Source organism: Stenella coeruleoalba (assembly GCF_951394435.1).
Source record: "Stenella coeruleoalba genome assembly, chromosome: 1".
Classification (NCBI taxonomy): Eukaryota; Metazoa; Chordata; class Mammalia; order Artiodactyla; family Delphinidae; genus Stenella; species Stenella coeruleoalba.
Window position 1 is genome coordinate 44,686,610 of NC_137169.1, and position 20,519 is coordinate 44,707,128.

Below are 20,519 nucleotides of genomic sequence, written 5' to 3' on the forward strand. Positions count from 1 at the left end.
ACTGATGTAAGGCACTCAGAACTATGCCTGGCATATGGTAATAAGCATTTAAAGATTAGTTCTTCTTCTTATTAAAGTTCTCCAGCCAAACTATTAATCAGGAATGAGACACTTTTCAGACAAACACCCTTACTTACCTTTCTTACAAAGTCATTGGAGGATGGGCTCCAGCAAATTACGGGGTTAAACTAAGAAAAAGGAAAATACAATGCGAAGGACATTTGACTTTCTTTTGGGTGCTCAGCATCTGAACACCTTTCTTCTACTGGGAAAATCACTCACCTTCCAAGGTAAAAAACCCCCACTCCATCCCAACACACACATACATACACACACACACGCATGCACGCACACACACACATAACGCGCGCACACTGAAAATGCACACAGAAGCTGAAAGTGTCACATCCCTCACGTACTTTGTCTTTGCTCAGCAGAAGTCCCCAGCCCTCTTCCCTGCTTTTTCTCCAAAGTATGTACCACCATTTGGTAAACATTATATTTGATTGTTTATTTGATCATTGTATCTTCCCCCTCTAAAATGTAAGTGCAGAGATTCTTGCCTGTTTGCTTGTTTTCCCAGCATCTAGAAGGGTGCCTAGCAGGTGCTCAGTAAAAATATGTTGCGTGAAAAGATTGTGTTTTCCCCGGCCTCCCTTGGAGATGAGGCGTGGGCACATGGCCCAGGCTCTGCCAATTAGAAGCATAAACCTAGGGGTACGGCTCAAATCGGTCTACACAAGCAAAACCAAGGAGTCAGCGACAGCCAGCGACCAGGGATGGGGCTCTGCTGCCAATGTCTGGCACCCACTGTTTTCGCTGCACAGCCCTGTGGCGGACTTTGGGGTACAGTTCTCAGCTATGTAGCTTCCAAACCTTAGTAAGTAATTCTGAGAGCCACCCAGCATCCTTTTAATAAAATCTCTTTTCTGCTTAAATCAGCCAGATAATGTGATACATGTGTGAGGCAAGAATTAGGGAATCCTACATAGGAGAGCATCAGTGACAATCCCAAGAGGTGCAATAGGAGTGCTCCCCACTTCTTTGGGGTGCGTGAGAAATGGAATTAAGATAACCTGATGCATTTGAGCATTTAAGAAAGTATGACTGACAAATGTTTGACAAAACTGATGGAGTATTTAGGGGAAAGTGGTAATAGATACATAAATATAAAACTAAGCAAATGAAAAAAAAAGACCCTATTTAACCCCAGGAAAACAAAATGCTATACCCCAAAGGGAAAGTTCCCACAGTGCGTGACTTAATTCAACATCCTGTTTCAAATGTAACCAACCCTACGCTGAAAAAGTGGACCCCAGAGGGTGCTCCAGAAACAATGTCATTACCCCGTGCCTCCCTACCCCACCGGCCCTTATTTAAAACCCAATCTGCAGACTTGTTCCCCATCCCCACTCCCCACCCCTGTGAAGTCTCTAGAAGTTCCCTTAACTCTTTGAACCATTCTTGGATCATAAAACATCTTCCAGACACTTTTAGTCCTAAGAACAGTCTCATCTTGGTTATTAAGATGTCCCGTCCAGATTAATAATCTCAACTCTGAGCTTCATTTACAGCCAAATTCCTCCCCTCCCCCAGCTCGGGCCTGCCTCCTGCTGGGGCCCCTGAGCAGGGGCGGAGGGGCAATGTCTCCAGTGCCCTTTACTCTGTCTACTGGAGTGGCAAGAAGGGACTCACTTGCCAGGTACCAGGGGAGCTCTCTGGACTTGCGTGTTCAGTGCCCACTTCCGTGGGTTCCCAGGAGAGAACCCCACTGTGTCCCATGGGACACCTCCAGTTTCTCTCCCCTCTGCCTGGCAAGAAGTCCTCTCTGGCAGGGTGGGTCAATCTGAAAATGCCCACCAGGCAGGACCCGTGGAACAGAACCCTCTGTCCATCACAACCACAGTGCAGCCACCCCCTTCACTCTGCTACCAGGCAGGGGCTCCAACTACAGCTTTCATCTTCAATACCTTCAGGCATGAAAAAACACATCGTTCCTCTGAGTGGGGCTCTCAGAGCCCCTCTCACTTGAGTCCTGGGTGAGGAGAAAGCAACCCCCTCCCCGCCCACCCGGCACGGGGGAGGAAGTGTCACAGCTTTCTCAACAGCTCTCTCTAAGGAAATGCCCTCTGTCGTCTCTTCCATCTCAACACTTTGACACCCTCAAAGTGTGTGCCAGTTAAGGATCTCAAAACCAGAGTTAAGTTTAGGCACCTGAAATCCTGCTCTAGAAGGTAGCAGCCAATGCCTATTATCAATACCCATCGTCTTGGGGCTCAGCCAGAACCAAGCAAGCAAAATCCACACACTGGCATCCTGCTACCCACAGTCCCACCTGTGCACAGGCTGAACTGCTACAACCAGAGCAGGAGGGAGGAGAGGGCCAGCATGAGCGGGATAAAAACTGGGTGGGGGGGTTCAAGAGAACTAAATCCTCACCCATCATACAAGAAGCCAGCAGCCGATGAATACAGCCGATCTAAAAACAGCAGCCTAAGTCTTACTTAGAGGCTGTGCAGCCTAGCAATTCAGGCTTCACCACTCACCAGCTGTGTAACCTTGGACACATGGCTCCCTCCTCTGGGTCTGTTTCTTCATCTGCAAATCAGGGATAATAACAGCAACTCCTTCATGGGGTTGCTGGGAGAATCAAAGGCATTATGTTCGGAATGCTCTTAGAGCATGACTGGACCACGGTAATAAGCACCACGTTTAGCTATTATCGCTTTTATTTTTGTAACTGAGACAAATGGGAAAAACACTAGAAAATGACAACTAAATGAGTTGAAGGCAGGAGCCCTGTGTTGCACAAGTCCAGGGAGCACCATCCACGTAGATGGGGATAAGTGATGCCCGCTGGAAGTGAGCGTCCCAGCAGCCCTGGCTGAAGGCAGCTGCCTCTCAGCAGTGTGACAATGAAGGTAAGGGACTAACTCCCTGTAAAGTCTTAACAGTATTAGATGATTTTAGAACTATGTTTAGCATTATTCTGCTGAAAATAAAAATATTTTTAGAATGGTAATAAAACAAGCTCCCCAAAATAGTAATAATAGCAAACAATAGGACTTGGCCAATGACAAAAAGAAAAGCAATGGAGGAAATGACAAAGGAAAATCTTGGCATTAAGACCATATAAAAATTTTGAATTTTTGTTTCAAAATCATCATAAAAAACATTTAAACAGCAGACTCATAAAAATATTAGCAACAAATATGAACAAAATATTAACATTCCTAACTTGCTGAACACTTTAAAATATGTAAAGTTTTACATTTTATACGTAAAATGTTCAGACCCCGACACAGACACCAACTTGCAAAAGAGGAGCTATGAACTGTGAATCAATACACAGTATATATTCCACTACACTAACGATCAAATAAACGTAAGGTGAAACAATAACCAGTTGTCACTTCCACCTTCCAATTAGGAAATTCCTTTGGAAACACTGGTGAAGATTCAGGGAAGTAAGTTCTTTAAGACACTGCTTGCAGTTGTGAAAATTCGTGCAACCTTCTAAAGAGCTATTTGGTAATATGTGTGTCAAATGCCACTAGCCTTTGGCCCAGTAATTTTCAATTCTGGTAATCTAGCCTAAGAAAACAATCATAGATGCAAATGATGGTTACTGCATGAAGATAGTCGCTGCAGCTTTATCTAGACTAAGGGAAAAGGTGAAAAACTCTAAGCATCACGCACACGCAAGTAATATATATACGTATTTTTTTGTACTCACGTCAACTATCTGAGAGGCCAAACAAAAATAGGGGAAGGAAGAGGGGGTGTCACTGTTGCCTCCAGCAAGGGGAACTGGGGGTTGGGGGGAGAAAAGGAAGGCTCTTCCTAAGAACCCTTTTGTGGGTCTTCTGAAGTTTGAACCATTTAAAATGTATCACCTATTCAAAATAATTTAACAAATGTAGTAAAATGCAATACGTTTTTGAATGTTTACCAAAAAATTTAACAGCATGGAAAAGATTTATGTTAGAATGTTAAGTTTAAGTACACAAGGCTTTATATTCAGAATGATACCAATGATAATGAAAACTATTAATATACAGATAAGCATAGAAAAAAGACTGAAAAGAAATATACTAAAATGTAAATGGTGATCACTTCTGGGGGTGAGATTATTTCCATCTTTAAATGTTTTTAGAGTTTCCAAATTTTCTACAATAAGTATATACTACTGATATAAGTGGGGAAAATAACAATTATTAAATTATCTTTAAACGGTCAGCCACTTCCCAAAGAAGGATTAGGAGTAAGATCAAGTAATTTGTTGGAGGGCAAGAACCCATTCCTATCTAAGTGGCTATGCAGGATGCCATCAGGAGACGCTGTGCGTGATTCCAGCTTCAGGGATGTACTTGCATGAACCATCTGCCCTCTCTGGACTGCTTCCTGGGGAATCAGCAGAACGCACCCACTAGGGCCCGGCCATTCAAATGCTACCTTTCCAGGAAGGCTGCTCTGATCTCTGTCTTGTCAGTGGTAGCCTGTGAGCTCTCTGAGAGCAGGCAGACCCTAAGACTCACGTCTGCATCCCCAGCAGGAGCCCAGTAACCAGCACGCTGGCCCCACCTCCAAGGTGGTATGTCCATCTGCCTGCCCTCTAGACTAGATGCTCCCCAAAGCAGAGGCCGCGCTTGGGTTATACCTACTTCTCTAGAGCCTAACAGAGAGACTAGTATATGATAGGGCTCCAGGAAACGTTTGCCGAACAAATGAATAAACTAAAGAAAGATACTCTAGACTAGCACCGTCTAACTGAACTTTCTCTGGTGATGGAAATGTTCTATATTTGCTGCCTAATATGGTAGCCACTAGCTACATGGGTCTACTGAGCACTAAAATGTGGCTAGTAGACTCAGGGACCGAATTTTTAATTTTATTTAATTGTAATTAATTTAAATGTAAATCGCCATAAGTTCTTCCATAAACACTTACATCACAGGGTAATTACAAGATGATCCATTAAAAAAAAGAGATGATCCAATGTCTTGCCGTACTCAAAAGATGATCACGGCAGGATACTGAAAATGAGGAGGAGGAGGGGGAAGAGAAGGAAGGTCCCCAACAGCCCCCAAGCCCCCACCTACCTGGCCAATATCACACAATGGGAATTTACTTGTCTCCATGACTCTGCTGTAGCTCTGCTGTATTCTGAGTACCCAACAGCTAGAGCCATTGGGAGAATGAAAGACTGGAATGAGTGAGAAGAAGGGAGGGGTGTGAGGCTGAGACAGGAGAGACTCTGAACATGTTGCAAAAGGAAAACTCTGGCCTTTTTTTTTTTTTTTTTTGCGGTACAAGGGCCTCTCACTGTTGTTGGCCTCTCCCGTTGCGGAGCACAGGCTCCGGACGCGCAGACTCAGCGGCCATGGCTCACGCGCCCAGCTGCTCCGCGGCATGTGGGATCTTCCCGGACCGGTGCACGAACCCGTGTCCCCTGCATAGGCAGGCGGACTCTCAACCACTGCGCCACCAGGGAAGCCCTCTGGCCTTTTTTTATTGCCACAGGTAAGGAGAAAGGATATTCCCTCCAAGAGGAAGGCTTATGCAAGCAGGAAGTGGCAGGCAAAGGGCTGGCAAAGGTGTCCCCACCCCCCGGGACTGGGTAACCTGTGTGGCTCCACAACCAGCGTCCTTGCAGAGGGCTCTACACACCCCTGCTCCCGTCCGCCCTCAGAGGCCCCGCTTCCCTGCTGACATCACTGATTCTCACGCTGGCCTCACGAGGGGAGCTAGCTAGTAAATATTTCCATTTTATAAGCTGGCAAACCAAGGCTCCATGAGACTGGCTGAGGTCATGGGTCTCAGACTGTCTGGAGCTCAGGAGTCTGCTTAGGACAGCAAGCCAGGTGATGAGGTGGTGAAGCTGCACAGGTGAGGACTGGGGACCCGGCCGGGCTGGGAGGGAACCTGCACACACTTGCCCACTGTCCCCCAGCCCTCCTGACTGAGAGCCCCATGCAGGCACGGGCTCTATCTGTTAGCCCACCACAGTGTCCCAGGGCCCAACCCAATCAATACCTGGGACATAGCAGCCATTCAAAACACTGATGAACGAACCAAGCAACAACCAAACCCGGATGCAGCCCTTCCGTTTTCAAGATACTTCCCCACACTTCATCCCATATGCTCCTGACAATTGGCCAGGCGGAGATCACTGTCTGAGGCTCAGACATAGAGAGCCACTCTGGGTTGCTGTCCTGAAAATCTGCTTGGGGAACTCCCCAGGAAGCCACACCTGGACTGCAGAGGGACAGATCAATTCTGCTGGGATCCTGCATTCGTTCTCTTCTCTGGTCCACACTCCTTCTGCAAGTCAGAGATGCAGTCATTACAGACCCCGCTCCATGGAGCTCACAGTCTCGTCAGGGAGGAAGCATCTATAATACCCAACTGTTCAACGGGAGAAAAGTGACAAAGGGCAGTGGAAGATGAAGGAGGGCAACGGTAATTCTGGCTGGAGGAGGCAGTTTCTCGACCAAGACGAATGGGGAAGATTGGACCCAAGGCAGCAGAGTTCAGAGGGCCTGGGGAACGGCCCAGAGCGGTGGCAAGGTGTGAGAAAGGGCGGGGTCTTGGAGTCAGGCCTGCAGCTACCACCTACCAGCTCTAGAACCTTGGGCAAGTCATTTGGTCTCTCTGGGCCTCAGTATTTCTCATCTGTAGAATGGGGGTGATGATACTCACCTCACGAGGAGTGAATGGCTTCAGGGGATATCTGCTCACAGCAGGGCCCAACAAATGGAGGCCTCCACAGTGCTGCAGAGACCCGCAAGCACAGGGATGTGGGAGCAGAACAGGAACAGCATCATGAGTTTGGGAGGCAGAAGCAAGGTAATTCACCTGGATATTAGAGTCTGAAGGCAACTCCCAACCCAATAAACCAGGAACAGGGGGAGGGAGGTCTGTACCTCCTGACCCACCCCAGAAACAGCCCCAGCCCCCTCCTGCCAGACACCAGAGCCACCACAGGTTGAGTGAATGTCTTGGACTGACCCCAGGGCCAGGACCTGTCAGACAGTTGTGCTGAGGTAGCCCATGCCCACCTGGGCAAGGGACATAGACAGCTCCTAACCTTCCCCTAACCCTAAGTGAAGCCCAGGTTCTTCAGATCTGTGTCCTCCAGTGCTGGGGTTAGGACCTCAGTCTCTGAAACCCCAAAGTCCTTATTCTTCTAATTTCTCCAAAAAAAAAAAAGAAAGAAAGAAAGAACAAAACAAAACAAAACACCAGAGTAAGGGGATGGGATACTGCAGTGTAGAGGAGAAACAGCATCAGACCAAGTCAGGCTTGGGGACCTAGGCCCAGCTCTGCCACTCAGTAAGAGCAGTAACAGCAGCTTACCTGTGGTACATACCTACTATGTGCCAGCCCCTGATCTAGGTGCTCCACAGACTCCTCACCTTAAGCCCCTCATCAACTCTGAGATAGGCATTATCTCCATTCTACAAATGAGAAAGACTGGGGCTCAGAGTCCAATGAACTTGCCCAAGCAAGTTCCAGCAAATGGTATAATCAGGATCTGAACTCAGTTCTGACTCCAAAAGCCATGTGGCCACCTTTGCACAGTAACATGACCTCTCTGAACCTTAGTTTTCCCATCTGTTCATAGGAGGATTGAATGAATAATAGTGATTTGGGCAGAGCTCTACAGTTAACAAAGCTCAAACCACAACAGTACCCAGAGAGGAGCCAGGAGGCCAACACAATCCCCCCGGGGTCTGTCTAAGCCTGTCCTGAAGTGGAGATCCAGGGTGTATACATCACTCTCCACCCCAGCTGGGTGACTAAGAGCTGGCTCCTCGCTCTCATTTCCAGGGTTCTTCTTCATCTTAGAGAAATCTGGGTCAGATGTGTTGCAACCACCAATACCTGCTCTTTAAACCGTAAGACGAGACACACTTTAAAGCACCTGGGACTTTGCCTAGACGGGGGGCAGGTGTGTGGCAAAGTGGGCCTACGATCCAGGCCAGTCACTCGGGACAGCCGTCAGGCCCCTAGCTCCTCCACCTGGCCCATGGCCTGGCAGCCACCAAGAAAGATCTGTGATCACTGAAGCCAACTCCTCCCAGAAAGGAGAGGAAAGGGAGGCCCAGACAGGTGAGAAGACTTGCCCAATGTCACCTAGAAAAGTAGGACAGACCTCGTTGTGAAGTGCCCCAAGACGGTGTGGGAAGGAGAATAGGGCTGTGTCTGTACTTGAGAACTCCTTGTGTATTCACTGGAGTCTCACATGTGCTGAGACCTTACCATGTCATTAACCTTGTAGGAAAAACAAAGACATAAAACTCAGCTTCTCCTTTCTAGGCTACAAGCTCCTTGAGGGCAGAGACTGGGTTGGAGTCCATTCCCAACCTTCCTTGACACCCACCTTGAGCCAGGCCCTGTGCTGGGCACTGGGATGCTGGAATAATGAGACTCTGCCCCTGTCCTCAAGGACACATAAGTAAATGGAAAATTGCCACAGAGTATGACCTGTGCTACCGCAGAAGGAAGGATAAAGGTGTGGGTGCCAGAGCTCTAGCATAACCAGGCCAAGGGAGAAAGGGAAGGCTTCCAGGAAGAGGTGGCACCTGAGCTGGGTCTTAAAGAATAAGTAGGAGTCAGATTGGTGAAAAGGAAGGGAAGAAAGGCCCTTCTAAGAGATTCTGTTTACCAAACATTTACATGGTAGCAATAACAATAACAGTAATAACCCCAACATTAATTGAGCATCTTACCATGTGCCAATCTCTGTATTTAAGCACTTATACATGTATTAACTCGTTTCACCCTCGTAACAGTCTTTTGAAACTGTTACTATTATTATCCCCATTTTACAGGTAAGAATATTGAGGCCCAAAGAGCTTAATAACTTGCCCAATATCCCGAAGTTTGTACCTGGAACCAGAGTTCAAACATAGTGGTTTGGTTCCACACCTACAGCCCCAACCAGCACACTATTTGCTTCTCAGATATGTACTTTGCCAGACCTGGTACTGGATGTAAGGCTACAAAGATGAATATTTGAATATGAACTATTTTATGTTCCAAAATTGATTTTAAAAGGCACAAAAATGAATAAAAAGAAGCTCAAAGTGTGTAAGGACAGAAGGACAAGAGAAGATTCCAAGTCTGAAGCTGCGCAAGGAAAAGTCCAATGCTGGGACTTCCCTGGTGGCTCAGTGGTTAAGAATCCTCCTATCAATGCAGGGGACACGGGTTCGAGCCCTGGTCCGGGAAGATCCCACATGCCGTGGAGCAACTAAGCCCGTGCTCCACAACAACAGAAGCCACCGGAATGAGAAGCCCGCACACCACGACGAAGAGTAGCCCCCGCTCACCACAACTAAAGAAAGCCCGCACACAGCAACGAAGACACAACGCAGCCAAAGATGAAAATAAATAAATAAATTTATAAGGAAAAAAAAAGAAAAAGAAAAATCCAACGCTGCTGGAGGACAAGCAAAGCAGACATTAGGAAGAGGTGGAACTGGATTGGCGGGAAGGCCTTGAACGCCAGACCAAGGGGCTCAGATTTCTTCCATCAGTCAACTGGTTGTGAATCTACATGCCAAGTTGTAATTTCAGGGGAGAGCTTGAAGGCAAAGACTGTCTACAGAACAAATCGATGTCTCTACAGATATGTGAGTGGTTGATAAAATACAAATCTATTTAAAAGAGCCCTTAAAGCTAGTAACCTCCAGATATTTTCTCCATCAACAGATACTAAAAATATAACAGCTATCTGGACAGGGCATCGATTTTTGTCCTTGTATTTAGAAAACCTGGATACCCCTGCTGTCAGGGATGGGAAGTAACAAAAAGGTTTTAAGCAAGGAATTCTTTGGATTGAAGGTCTGGGATTTTTGCCCTCCACCTACCCCTATACCTCCACCTCTCCAGGCTGGAAATCTACCATCTGAAGTCCCAAAGATGAGCCGAGCCCGGCGAAAAGCTCCGATGCAGAGATATTCTCACAAAGAGAGCTACGTAAGTACAAATGACTGTTTGATCAATCATTTGGCCTCAGCGTGGGATTTGGTTAGAATTAAAGCCATCTGGTTTGGGGGGGGGGGTGGCTGGGGGAGGAGACATGCAGGCGGGAAAATGACCCACCCCCTCCCCCAAAAAGCATTGTTAAAATATAACAGGGAAAAACAGTAAAGTCTCTGCTGTTATTTCAGCCTAAGCCACTTAATACTTCAGCACATAAAGCAACTTATTTTATGACCTTTTCCCTTTAAAAAGTAAATCAGAAGACACTGCCTTGAATTCAGATATCTCTGAAACACACTACTCATCCCTCCCAGTGAAATATCCTGTTTCATAAACCTTCTTCGAGATACTTGAAACTGCAGATCACTAAATGCCTAGCTTTAGGCATCTGACATTCCAGAGAATTAATATTTAAACTTATTATAGGAAAAAAGAATTGAGTTTGGTTGAAGCATGAAATATTTAATAGTGTCTCCAAATTAGAAACCCGATTTTGTTTCGCACTGGAAATGCCAACGTTATTACCTGGGCTTTGCACTCAAATAAGATAAAATGCACAGGCGGTCTGAGATTAAACACACAATTACGGCTGTTTTCTCCAGAGAGAAGGGGAGCGAGACAGGTTTGGGGAGTGGAAGCGATTGAGTTTCATTTTTACGATACACTTAAAATTATATTATCATTCTCTGCCTTGGGGGTTGGACTTGAGAGGGCTGAAGCTACTTAACCACTGAAAACTGTGTCAAGATCGGTGAATCCACGGAGGCCTGTTCGTGGGCTCATGAAACCGTCTACATCTCGGAATGGGCCCGCTGCTGGGCGAAACCCGGGAATTTTCTCTACTCACTAGGACAAAAGTATTAAGTGGTTTGGGATAAAAATTAAGCTTCAATTGACACAGTGGATCCTGGCAGCCTCTGCCGGCACGTGTAATTTATTTACAGGGTTGGAAAGTCGGCAAAATACATCATCAACTCTTATACAAACTTCTATTAGGTATTAAATACCCAAGCCTCAGAGAAGTAATTCATACAGTCCACCAACGTTCCAAAATAAACCCAATCTCCAGGCCCTCCGGAGAGCTTAAAACAGCAAATGGGATCTGTATTTTTAAAGCTGGGTTTATAATACGCCCTGGTTTCTTGCTAAAGCCTTATTTGCCGTCAAACCTGTTATTTAAAAACAAAAGCAACAACATCTAAAAGAGTAATCTGGCTGCTAGAAAAGACACAAATAGGAAGAGACTGGGCCACAACGCAAGCAGGCCATCCCTGATACCCCTTCATACTCTCCCTTTCAGACCCAGGGTCAACATCCAAAGGCAAAGAAGCTTTGGGCAATAAAGCCTCCTGCAATTTCCACTTCAGAAGAAGTATGATCCCTTGAGAATGTCCACACTCACATACATTCTCATGAATGCACACACCCCCATGCAAGACCACAGACACAACCCAGCCGTGGGACCTCTTCCTTCCATAGAGGGTCATTTGACTCATTCATCATTTGACACAAAAGACCCATTTCCCACAAACTCTCAAGTTCACTCTGATCCCTGGTCTGTTCTCCCCACAAGCCTTTCTTCATCCCACCAAGCGTTTAATAAGAAATAATTATTTAATAGATCTCAAACCATCATGTCCAGTGAAGCATGCATTCTACACACGACGTGTGATGCGATCATGAGGAATTCTCTTCAAACAGATGTCTTCATAACCGATGGAAGGGCGACCGCAGCCAGGGCTCGGGCAACAAAGCTCCCCAAACTGCATGACAGGCTCAAAGAGGGACCTGAACCTGCAGTAACCGGCGGAATGAGTGTATGCGCTGCTTCTGAGAAGGGGCTGCTTCTAGGGGCCCTCCGGTCTCGGACTCCTTACCTGAGGACTCCATGTCACAACCAGGAACCACTGTCCTTCTACCACTTCTGCAGCCGAGCAGTGGGCAGAGCCCGATGGAGGCAGAGCTCCCCCTAAAATCACACCTCAGCCTGTTAGCTGAGACTCAGACGTCTGCTCCGGGGACTGGTCATCCAGACCGGCCTGTGGCCTTCTGCTGCCTTCCCCCAGGGGTCGGGGCACACTCTGCAGCCACGGCGACTCCTTGCCACTACTTGGGTTTTAAGGGCCGTCCGTGAGAGCTCTGTGCTTTAGGGGGAAAGCACAGGCTTTGCAGTCAGACAGAGCTGGGTTCAAATTCCAGCCTCTATTACCTGCTACCTATACAGTGAGTCACTGTGAATTACATCGTAAGCTCATTATTTGGACAAATCAATTAACTTTTCCAAGCCTCATTTCCCCCATCTGTAAATTTAGAATAATACCTCCTTTCCTCATAGGATTGTTGGGCTTTATTAAGTGCAATGACAGCTATAAACTGCTCGGCCTGGCAATGAGTAGGTGTTCAATAAAGATTAGTTGACCTCCCGCCCTCTTCCGGTTCCTTCTGTGCTCTACTTCAGGAGTCAAGAGTTCCAAAGAGATCAAATCTAGAACCTGACCTCTTTCCATACCCTAGATCCTTCCCAACTGCCCCAGCCAAGTTCATGTAGAGTCCCGGAGCAACAGAGTAGGAAGAGACTATGGGTCATCCTGTGGAACTGCTTCCCATTTTACAGATGGGGAAACCAAGACTCAAAGCCAAGGGCATGGCCCACATGCATTGAGGCTGTACAATGGCGCGTGTGTTTGCTCCAGACAGTCCCAACCATAACCACCAAAAAAATTCAGGCCATGCAGGAAATGCATTATTCAGTGAGCGGACTGAAGGGCTCCTCTCAGTGCATCTGACTCAAATGCTGACTTTAAAAACACAGCTCGTAATGCTAACACAATCCGCCTCAATCCACCGGAAACCTTCTGAAGGAATAACCCTTTGGAGTTTAGGGAAAGACGGGGAAAAGGAGAAAACAGATGCTTCAAGTGACTTTAAACTAAAAGACACTGGGTTAGGGTTGTATTTTCTCCACCCCACCCCACCCCAGGTCTCTGTTTTCTTTCAGTTTCTTATAAATAAGGCTTTAGGAGACCAAAGCAGCCACAAAACTTTTCCCGTCTCTTTTCTGCTTCCCTTAACTCAGTAACTCAGCTATCAGTCCCGGACTTTGCTTCTAACGCCAAAGCATTTTTTTTTTCATTGTAAACTATTAATTCAGGCAGCGGCTGTTGATAAACAAGAACTCCGTTTTAAACTGCTAGAATCATTAGCACAGGGAAGGCGAGCTGCACAAATATGTCAGGAGGTTGCTCTTTTTTCCTGGCCCTGGTATCGCAGCTGGGCTGTCTACATGTTGCAGCTGAATTTTTCAAAGCCCAGGGTAGAGTTTGTTTCATTTCTTCTCCCCCTTGAACTGAATGTCTTTGTTTCTTTAAACACAAAAATAGACTACCCCCTACCAGAAGAAACAACTGCAAGTCTCTAGGTCTAAACTAATTGCAACTAAAATCTGTATTAGGAAAAAAAAAAATAGCAAACCACACACTGTAATTTAACTTTGAATATAATCACAGATACAAGGTGAGGTTGTTGAAATACTACCATATCACCTTCAAAACAAGTAACTGCTTTTCTAAGAAAATTGAGAGAAAGAAGGGAGATTATCCTTTCTATGCAAAAGTCACCGTTAGCGACAGTCACTGGTCAATTTACAAATAAAGTTGGTATTTATTTGTTTGTTGTTGTTTTTTCCCTATTCCTATCCAAAAAAGGGTTGAAAACCCCATTCCAAACTTTAGTTTCTCCCCTTTTCTAGGATGCTGGCCAAACTCCACAAAATAAAACCAAAGAAAATGATGATAATTATGCAACATTCAGAACAAAGAACATAAGAATATATTTTTTTAAATGATTCATTGTGCACTTATGCCTGTAATGGGATTTTAACACACTGTAAAAATAAGTGTGCTGGCTCACTTCGCTTCTCATGCAACTGTAACGCAGGGAGATGAAGAACTCAAAGATGGGGTGAGGTTTTTTTTTTTTTTTCAGAAGGAGGAGAAGTGTGAAGGAAAACCACGGCGTATAACCACGGCATATAAAGAAACATGTATTTTCATCACAGATGGAGCAACACAGCCTATGGATATGATTCCGCAGCCAAGATAGTCCTGAGACCTCAGCCCAGCTGAGCACTTCAGGTAAACGACTCAGAAACAACTAAGCCTAAATTAAGTTACGATCTCATGTGCTGGTCCCCTTTCCATTTTGCACGCCAAGTCTTAGCAGCTTCTAGAGAGCTTAGGAGGCAGGAAGAGAAGAGGAATTCTAGCCACACAAGATTCTTAGGGAATCTTTGGGAATTATATTTCCGCTACATGTCTATAAAAGATTTGTCGGGTACATAATTCTTATGACTGTAGACGCAACATGTTCCTATCTTATTTGTGTACCCACACACATACATGTTTCTCTTTGTCTCACTGAGCCTGACATTTGGCCAGCAGGTTTTTCTCCCCCTTATTTGAAACCTCAAGCACTGAAAAAATTTGGATCTGATTATTTCCGGATCACAGGACCAGCACTTTAAAATGGATGAAATGCAAGCAAATTGCCCACTAGAGCCGGAGGGGGTAAATGCTTTCAAAATAACTCATACCTTTCTATTATGGATGTGCTGGCCCCTCAAAAGCCTCCCCAGAACATCACAGTGGCTTCTGATTCAGATGAAGAAACTCTACCAGGTAATGCCAACCAAAACTGTCACGTCTTACTTTCCACCACCAGCCCCTAATGACCCTAATGCAATCTACAACTGCTTTCCTTTTTTGTTTTCATTTTTAAAGAAAAATATATATACTAACTTTTTTTTTAAGTTACAAGATTAACTACTTTTTGGAATTTTCAGCCACGTTATGATGGCCTTTTACTAATGGCAGAGTCCACATTTGTCATGATCATCAGCCTCCTTTTTATTGCTAGGATGTGTCTAGTCTCAGCACAATGAAAATGGCCCAGTGAGTCGCTGAGAATTAAACAGTGAGCTCATTATCTGGTTTGGTCTGAGCGCAGTAATTCTGGTCAAACAGAATCTTCTGGTAAACTGCGAAGTTATCTAATGATGGCATAGATACTAGTTACCAACTTCCAAAGATTCGAGACAGAAGAAATACCGAAAGCAAAAATATTTTAAATTCTCTGGGAACATTCGGGAGGCCGTCATGAACACCCAGCTCTCGGCCCCCAACACACACACATAGAAGGTACAAGTTGTGGAACCAGAATCAAACTTTGGAACAGGAAGCCTTAGAAACTGCCACTTACTGTCTGTAGCCTTGAGCACATCGTAATAAGAAGCCAGCGCTTCTACATCTGTCCCCTCGGAACAGCCCGCAAGGTAGGCAGAGCTCAGCTGGCATGAGGACAGATGAGGGAACGTGTGGGGGACACACGCTGAAAACTGTAAAGCACTGTGCACAGGGAGCGAGCATCATCGGGCCATCGCCACAAAGCTGACGGCCTCCATAAAGTCCAGATGTTTACTTTCTTTCCTTGTCAGGACTTCGAAAAGCAGAGTGTCGGGTATTTAATAATAAGAAAGAAAAAACGTAGCATCTGGTAATTTGGCCTTTTCAGCTGTTTGGAATCTGGATAAACAGGACTCTGTCATAAACAGATCGTGATTCTTATTGTAAATGATGACAATGTTAGTCCATGACGACGCACCATCCCCAGTGCCTCCTAACTCCAGATCTGGAAACGCAGAGGACCCCAACATTTACGGACAAGCTGCTGGATTCGAGAGCTCACTCCCTTCCTCGGCTTAGGGTCTGTCCGAAACGGAAGGCAGATCATTTGAAACCTGATTCCAAACCAAGCAATACTGTCTTCTCTCCGGTCACCAGGCAGCAGTGGCCACAAAAGACCTGCAGCTTGGCTCCTCTCGGCTTCCTCTGGCTAGGGCACCAGAGTTAAAGTCGTTAAAGTCAACATTTAAAAAATCAAACCTCTCTCCCTCCTCACCCTACCCTCTTTATCTCAAGTATCGCTGACCATAACACGGTGCCCTACAAGAATTAATAAAAGTGACCCCTTTTTCCTTCTTAGTTTATAAAGTATTCTTACAACAACTGTTTCATTTTCCCTTGGGAGGAAGCATTATTACCTCTCGTGCAAATGGAAAACCAGAAGTTGAGAACGTTAAACACATTACAAGAGTAATCTCCAAAATAACCAGGCACTGAGGCGGCCCTTTCACACTCTATCACTAATGCTCTCTTCAGTCTTTCCAAGTAAGTCGCACGGTAGATTTACAAATGAGGAAACTAAGGCTCAGAGAAGAGAAATAACTTCCCCTGATCCCACAGATCTTGGATGGCAGAGTCTTACAATTTCCAGCACGGTCAATAAATATTTTTCAGTTGGTATTCTTACCTGTCTGTTTCCAATAAGCCTGAGACTTGGAGCTAGACATCAAATATTCAAAGGGTTGCGATGTCTAGGGAATATTTGGGTGGGAATGGCGGCAGTAAGAAGGTTTCCTTTACGGCATTTTCAAGAGGGCTGCCCAGCTCTGGTTTTGTGACAGGCCACTGCCTGGCTTGACTATGGGGAAAAATTCGCACAGAGGGACAGAGGCCAGGTCCAAGCAATGGGCTGGCCAGAAACCCCGCACCCAGTAGGCCTCAGTTTCCTCATCTTTTAAATGGATGGGACAAATCCTACCCCACCAGCCTTGCTGGGGGCTATGAAGAAAACAGCAGCATCTTAAAAAATTTAATCAGTACAACCATCTTAAGGTACAAAGAAAGAGGTGCTTCCTCACATTCTTTTATCCTCCTCTGCCCCTTTCAAATATAATCCTGATTTAAAGATCTCATGTTTTAGACATTGGGGGTGTGTGGATAAAAATAATTGGGATTTGGGGGAATGGAAGTCAGAAGGTGTACACAATGCATCCAGACGAAAGGTCTCTAACTACGGCTTGGAACAAAGGCTATGTTTGGGAGAGCCATTTATTAGGTCTGCAGAGAACTCGATCTGCAATTGACAGCTATTTTTTTTTTTTAACACAAAATGTTGCAGGAGGGTATCTATTTAAGGGAGGATTGTGTATGGAGTGGGGCAAGGGAGGGAGCTCAGGGCAGCAAATATTACTCATGTCTTGCTGCACAGCCCTCTCTCTCCCTAGTAAAAGAGAACCTCATGTGTGTATTCCAGTAATAATACGCTAAAGGTGTTTTTTTCTATATCTACCCTTTAAAAAATGACCTCTATCTCTTGGAGAAGAGACTGACATTTAAAACAAGGAGACAAGGGCTTCCCTGGTGGCGCAGTGGTTGAGAGTCCGCCTGCCGATGCAGGGGACATGGGTTCGTGCCCTGGTCTGGGAAGATCCCACATGCCGCGGAGCGGCTGGGCCTGTGAGCCATGGCCTCTGAGCCTGTGCTCCGCAACGGGAGAGGCCACAACAGTGAGAGGTCCGCGTACAGCCATAAATAAATAAATAAATAAATAAAACAACGAGACAAGAAATAGTGCTCTCCTAGAAAGTCAGGTGTTTTCATTAAAAAGAAAAAAAGTGTTTATATTTATTTCATTTTACTAGTCTTTGCATTGGGGAGTTGGGGTTTTTTTGTTTTGTTCTGTTTTTAACCTAAAAGGAGCTCTCATCTCTAAAAGCAAGCCACCCTACCTTTTCGAAGTTGCTGGGGCTGATTGATGTTAAAGTAGTGATGCCTACAGAGCCATAAAACACACTTTTTTCCTTCCTTAAGAATCAGCTGGAAATAGAACCAAGAGGTCCCAAACACTGAAATAATGAAACCCCAAAGCTTTGGTTTCTCCCAGGGAAAAAAAGGTGGGGGCAGGGGGGAGGACACGGTGCCTCAACAATTTCCCCAATTTCTGGTTAATTATCTGTCAGCATGAAACTTATAAATAATGGCTCAATAATAATTAACTGTGATGAGAAGAACATGTTCATGAGAATCCAGCCTCATTGCTGACTTTGACCCATTAATTATACTGGAGCCTGCACCTTATACCCACCAGCCTCACTGGGTAGAGGAAGGGTATTGCAAACTAACTTTTGACCCAAAACTATGCTTCTGAAGCAACAAATACAGAACAGCCATTGTTAAAGTCGGGACTTGACTCAGGCTAGATTATAGATTCATAAAATTTTCCATCAGGAATCCAGAAATCATCTGGTATAATTAATTCCTTACTTGACAGATGGGGAAACTGAGGTCCCAACAGGCGAGGGGTCTTGCTGAAGGCTTCTGGTTTTTGTTATTGAGGGAGACTGGAATACTTCAAAGGATGCCTTTAGCAGCCTCAGAGATAGACATACTCGAGTTGCTACTCATCCTAATTTATAATAAGATTTTGACAAGTTTCACACAACTTTTATCAGAAACATACAGAAGCAAAATTATGTAATCTGAGCTGTCTATACACCCATCTTCCCCAATATAGGCTACTGAGTTTAAATTAGATGCTTCCTAAACAATCATCGTTTCAGAATGACAAGCGAGTCCCAAACAACTCGAGAGAAACTGATGAACTCCGGAGAAAGTTCTACCAAGTTTTCTCCGGAGGATTCCTACAAAGGCCTGCGGTAGAAACGTCAGAGAGCCCAAATCTCTCCACACCCACGGCCAGGCACGTCGGCGGGGCCAGACTTACCCTTACCGGCGGCAGAGGCCTTGGACGGACCGTAGTCTCGGGGGCTCCGGGGCTCGAGGAGGTCGTGGGCGCGCAGTGGCGCGGGCAGCAAGTCACGCGGACCCCCATCCCCGCAGCCCCCGCTGCTCACCGTGACCCTGAAGGCCATGTGCGGGCCGAGGCCAGCGGGCCCCCGGCCGGGACCCGGAGCGCCGGGGGCCTCCTTCGGCCTCTTGTCTGAGTGCGCCTCGGCCACCTCGCAGTGCATGGCGCCGGGGCGGGGCGCACCGCTGGAGGTCGCGCCGGGCTCCTGCGGAGGGGAGAAAGCACAGGCGCGTTAGAATGAGCGGAGCGGTCCCCTTCTCGTCCGGAGGCCGAGGTTTGGTTAGGTCACCATCCCTCCGTTTATTCCTCCTTTTTGAAATGGGTTCGCGCCACCACACTCACCCTAACGTGACACTCACCCTAACCAACCTGATCCGCGTAAAAGGCCCCTTCCAGGGCGCAGGAGCGGCTGGCCGTTCTTCCCTGGCTTGTGGAGGGCCCGGCCACCCAATCCGCCCCCAACCAAGCCCTCTTTGGACGAATGGGGAAACTGAGGCCTGGAGAAGGGACAGCGCCTGTGCGCGTCACCCAGTGAGATACAGAGCGGGCGGCAACCAGAGATTCCCGGAGCAGGGCTCTGGCGAAGCCGCGGAGACTGCTCGGGGTAGGTCACCCGCTGCACTCCTCGCCTCGTGGGCGCTCTGGGAGCCGGCTGCGCGCAGGGACCGCGGACTGAGCACCCACAGACCGGGGGAGAGACCCTCTGAGATCCCACCACCACCACCCAAGCTGCGAAAATGGGAGTCGGAGGATAGGCGCTCACTCCCGCGACGCGAACCCATCACACGCACACTCCCACGCGCAGCTGATAAAACGAACCTATCGCGCGTGCAAACCTGCACAAAGTCGGTAGCCCATGCACGCCCGCTTCCACACACACCAAACACCCCGCAAATGCACACTCGGGGACACGACGTGCCATACACACTACCCTCATTCACCCGCTCAGACTCTCAGCAACACTAGCAGCCGCACACGGTCTCACACTCCCAGCGCGCGCGCGCTGCGTGCCCCTCCACAGAGCCTTGGGCCTTCCATCGTCCCTCCTGGAAAAGGGCCCCGGGCCCCCAAACTCTCCTTTCCCCTCGCGCTCCCCGCACCATCCCAAAACTCCCCAATTCCACCTTCCCTGGGACGCCAGTCTCGGATGTCTGGCCGGGCGCCCGCCCGCTTCCCGGGCCGCGGGCCGCGCCCCCTCTCACCTCGCCCCGCTCACCTCGCGGCGGCCGCAGCAGCTTGCTCCCGGGGCGCGAGGCTAGGCGCGCCTCCACTGGCGCCGCAGCCCCAGCAGCAGCAGAGTCCAGCGGGGCGGCACCCCGGGGCGGGGGCGGGGCCGCGGCCGGCCTGACAGCCTCTCCAGCCACTGGCTCGCTGCGGCCACCCCACCGAAGCCAATCGCGGCGCGAGGGCGGGGCGTCCGCCCTCGGGCCAGGGCCAGCCGGGCGCAAGGCTGGGCGGAGGGTTTGACAGGCGGCGGCCGGCGGCGCCCGGTGCTGCGCGGCCCCCCTCCTCAGGCTGCCGATGAGGGCAGGCCCGCGGGGCGGCGCCGCGGGCTGCAGGGCCTGGGCTCTGTCGTCGGGGCTGGGCTGGCCAGGGCGGCGGAACGCCTTGGGTATCAGGAAAGCCGGGCTCAACCTGGCTCTTTTCCGCCTTTCCCAGTGGCTGAGACAAGACCCTTCTTGCCCTGTCCAGCATCAGTTTTCTCCTGGTCAAATGGGACCGGCCAACCCTGCTACCGCGGAGACAATGGATGTGAAAGTGCTTTAAAGGTTTCCTGCAGAATCCAACCCGCTCACTCCAGAGCTCCCACAGCTTTCACA

The 20,519-nt window shown here is 47.6% G+C and overlaps 1 protein-coding gene across 3 annotated transcripts in view; it reads right to left on the reverse strand.

Moving 5' to 3' along the window:
- The window catches only part of GLIS1 (GLIS family zinc finger 1), a gene marked incomplete at its 3' end in the record, with an annotated part of 225,919 nt that extends 206,911 nt beyond the window's left edge, over positions 1-19,008 (reverse strand). For all 3 annotated transcript variants that reach the window (XM_079926488.1, XM_079926487.1, XM_079926486.1), the window contains exon 1: positions 18,616-19,008. In XM_079926488.1, the coding sequence (XP_079782614.1) occupies positions 18,616-18,862 (247 nt within the window). In that variant the 5' untranslated portion in view covers positions 18,863-19,008. The remainder of the gene's footprint in view (positions 1-18,615) is intronic.
- Between the last annotated feature and the right edge of the window lie 1,511 nt (positions 19,009-20,519).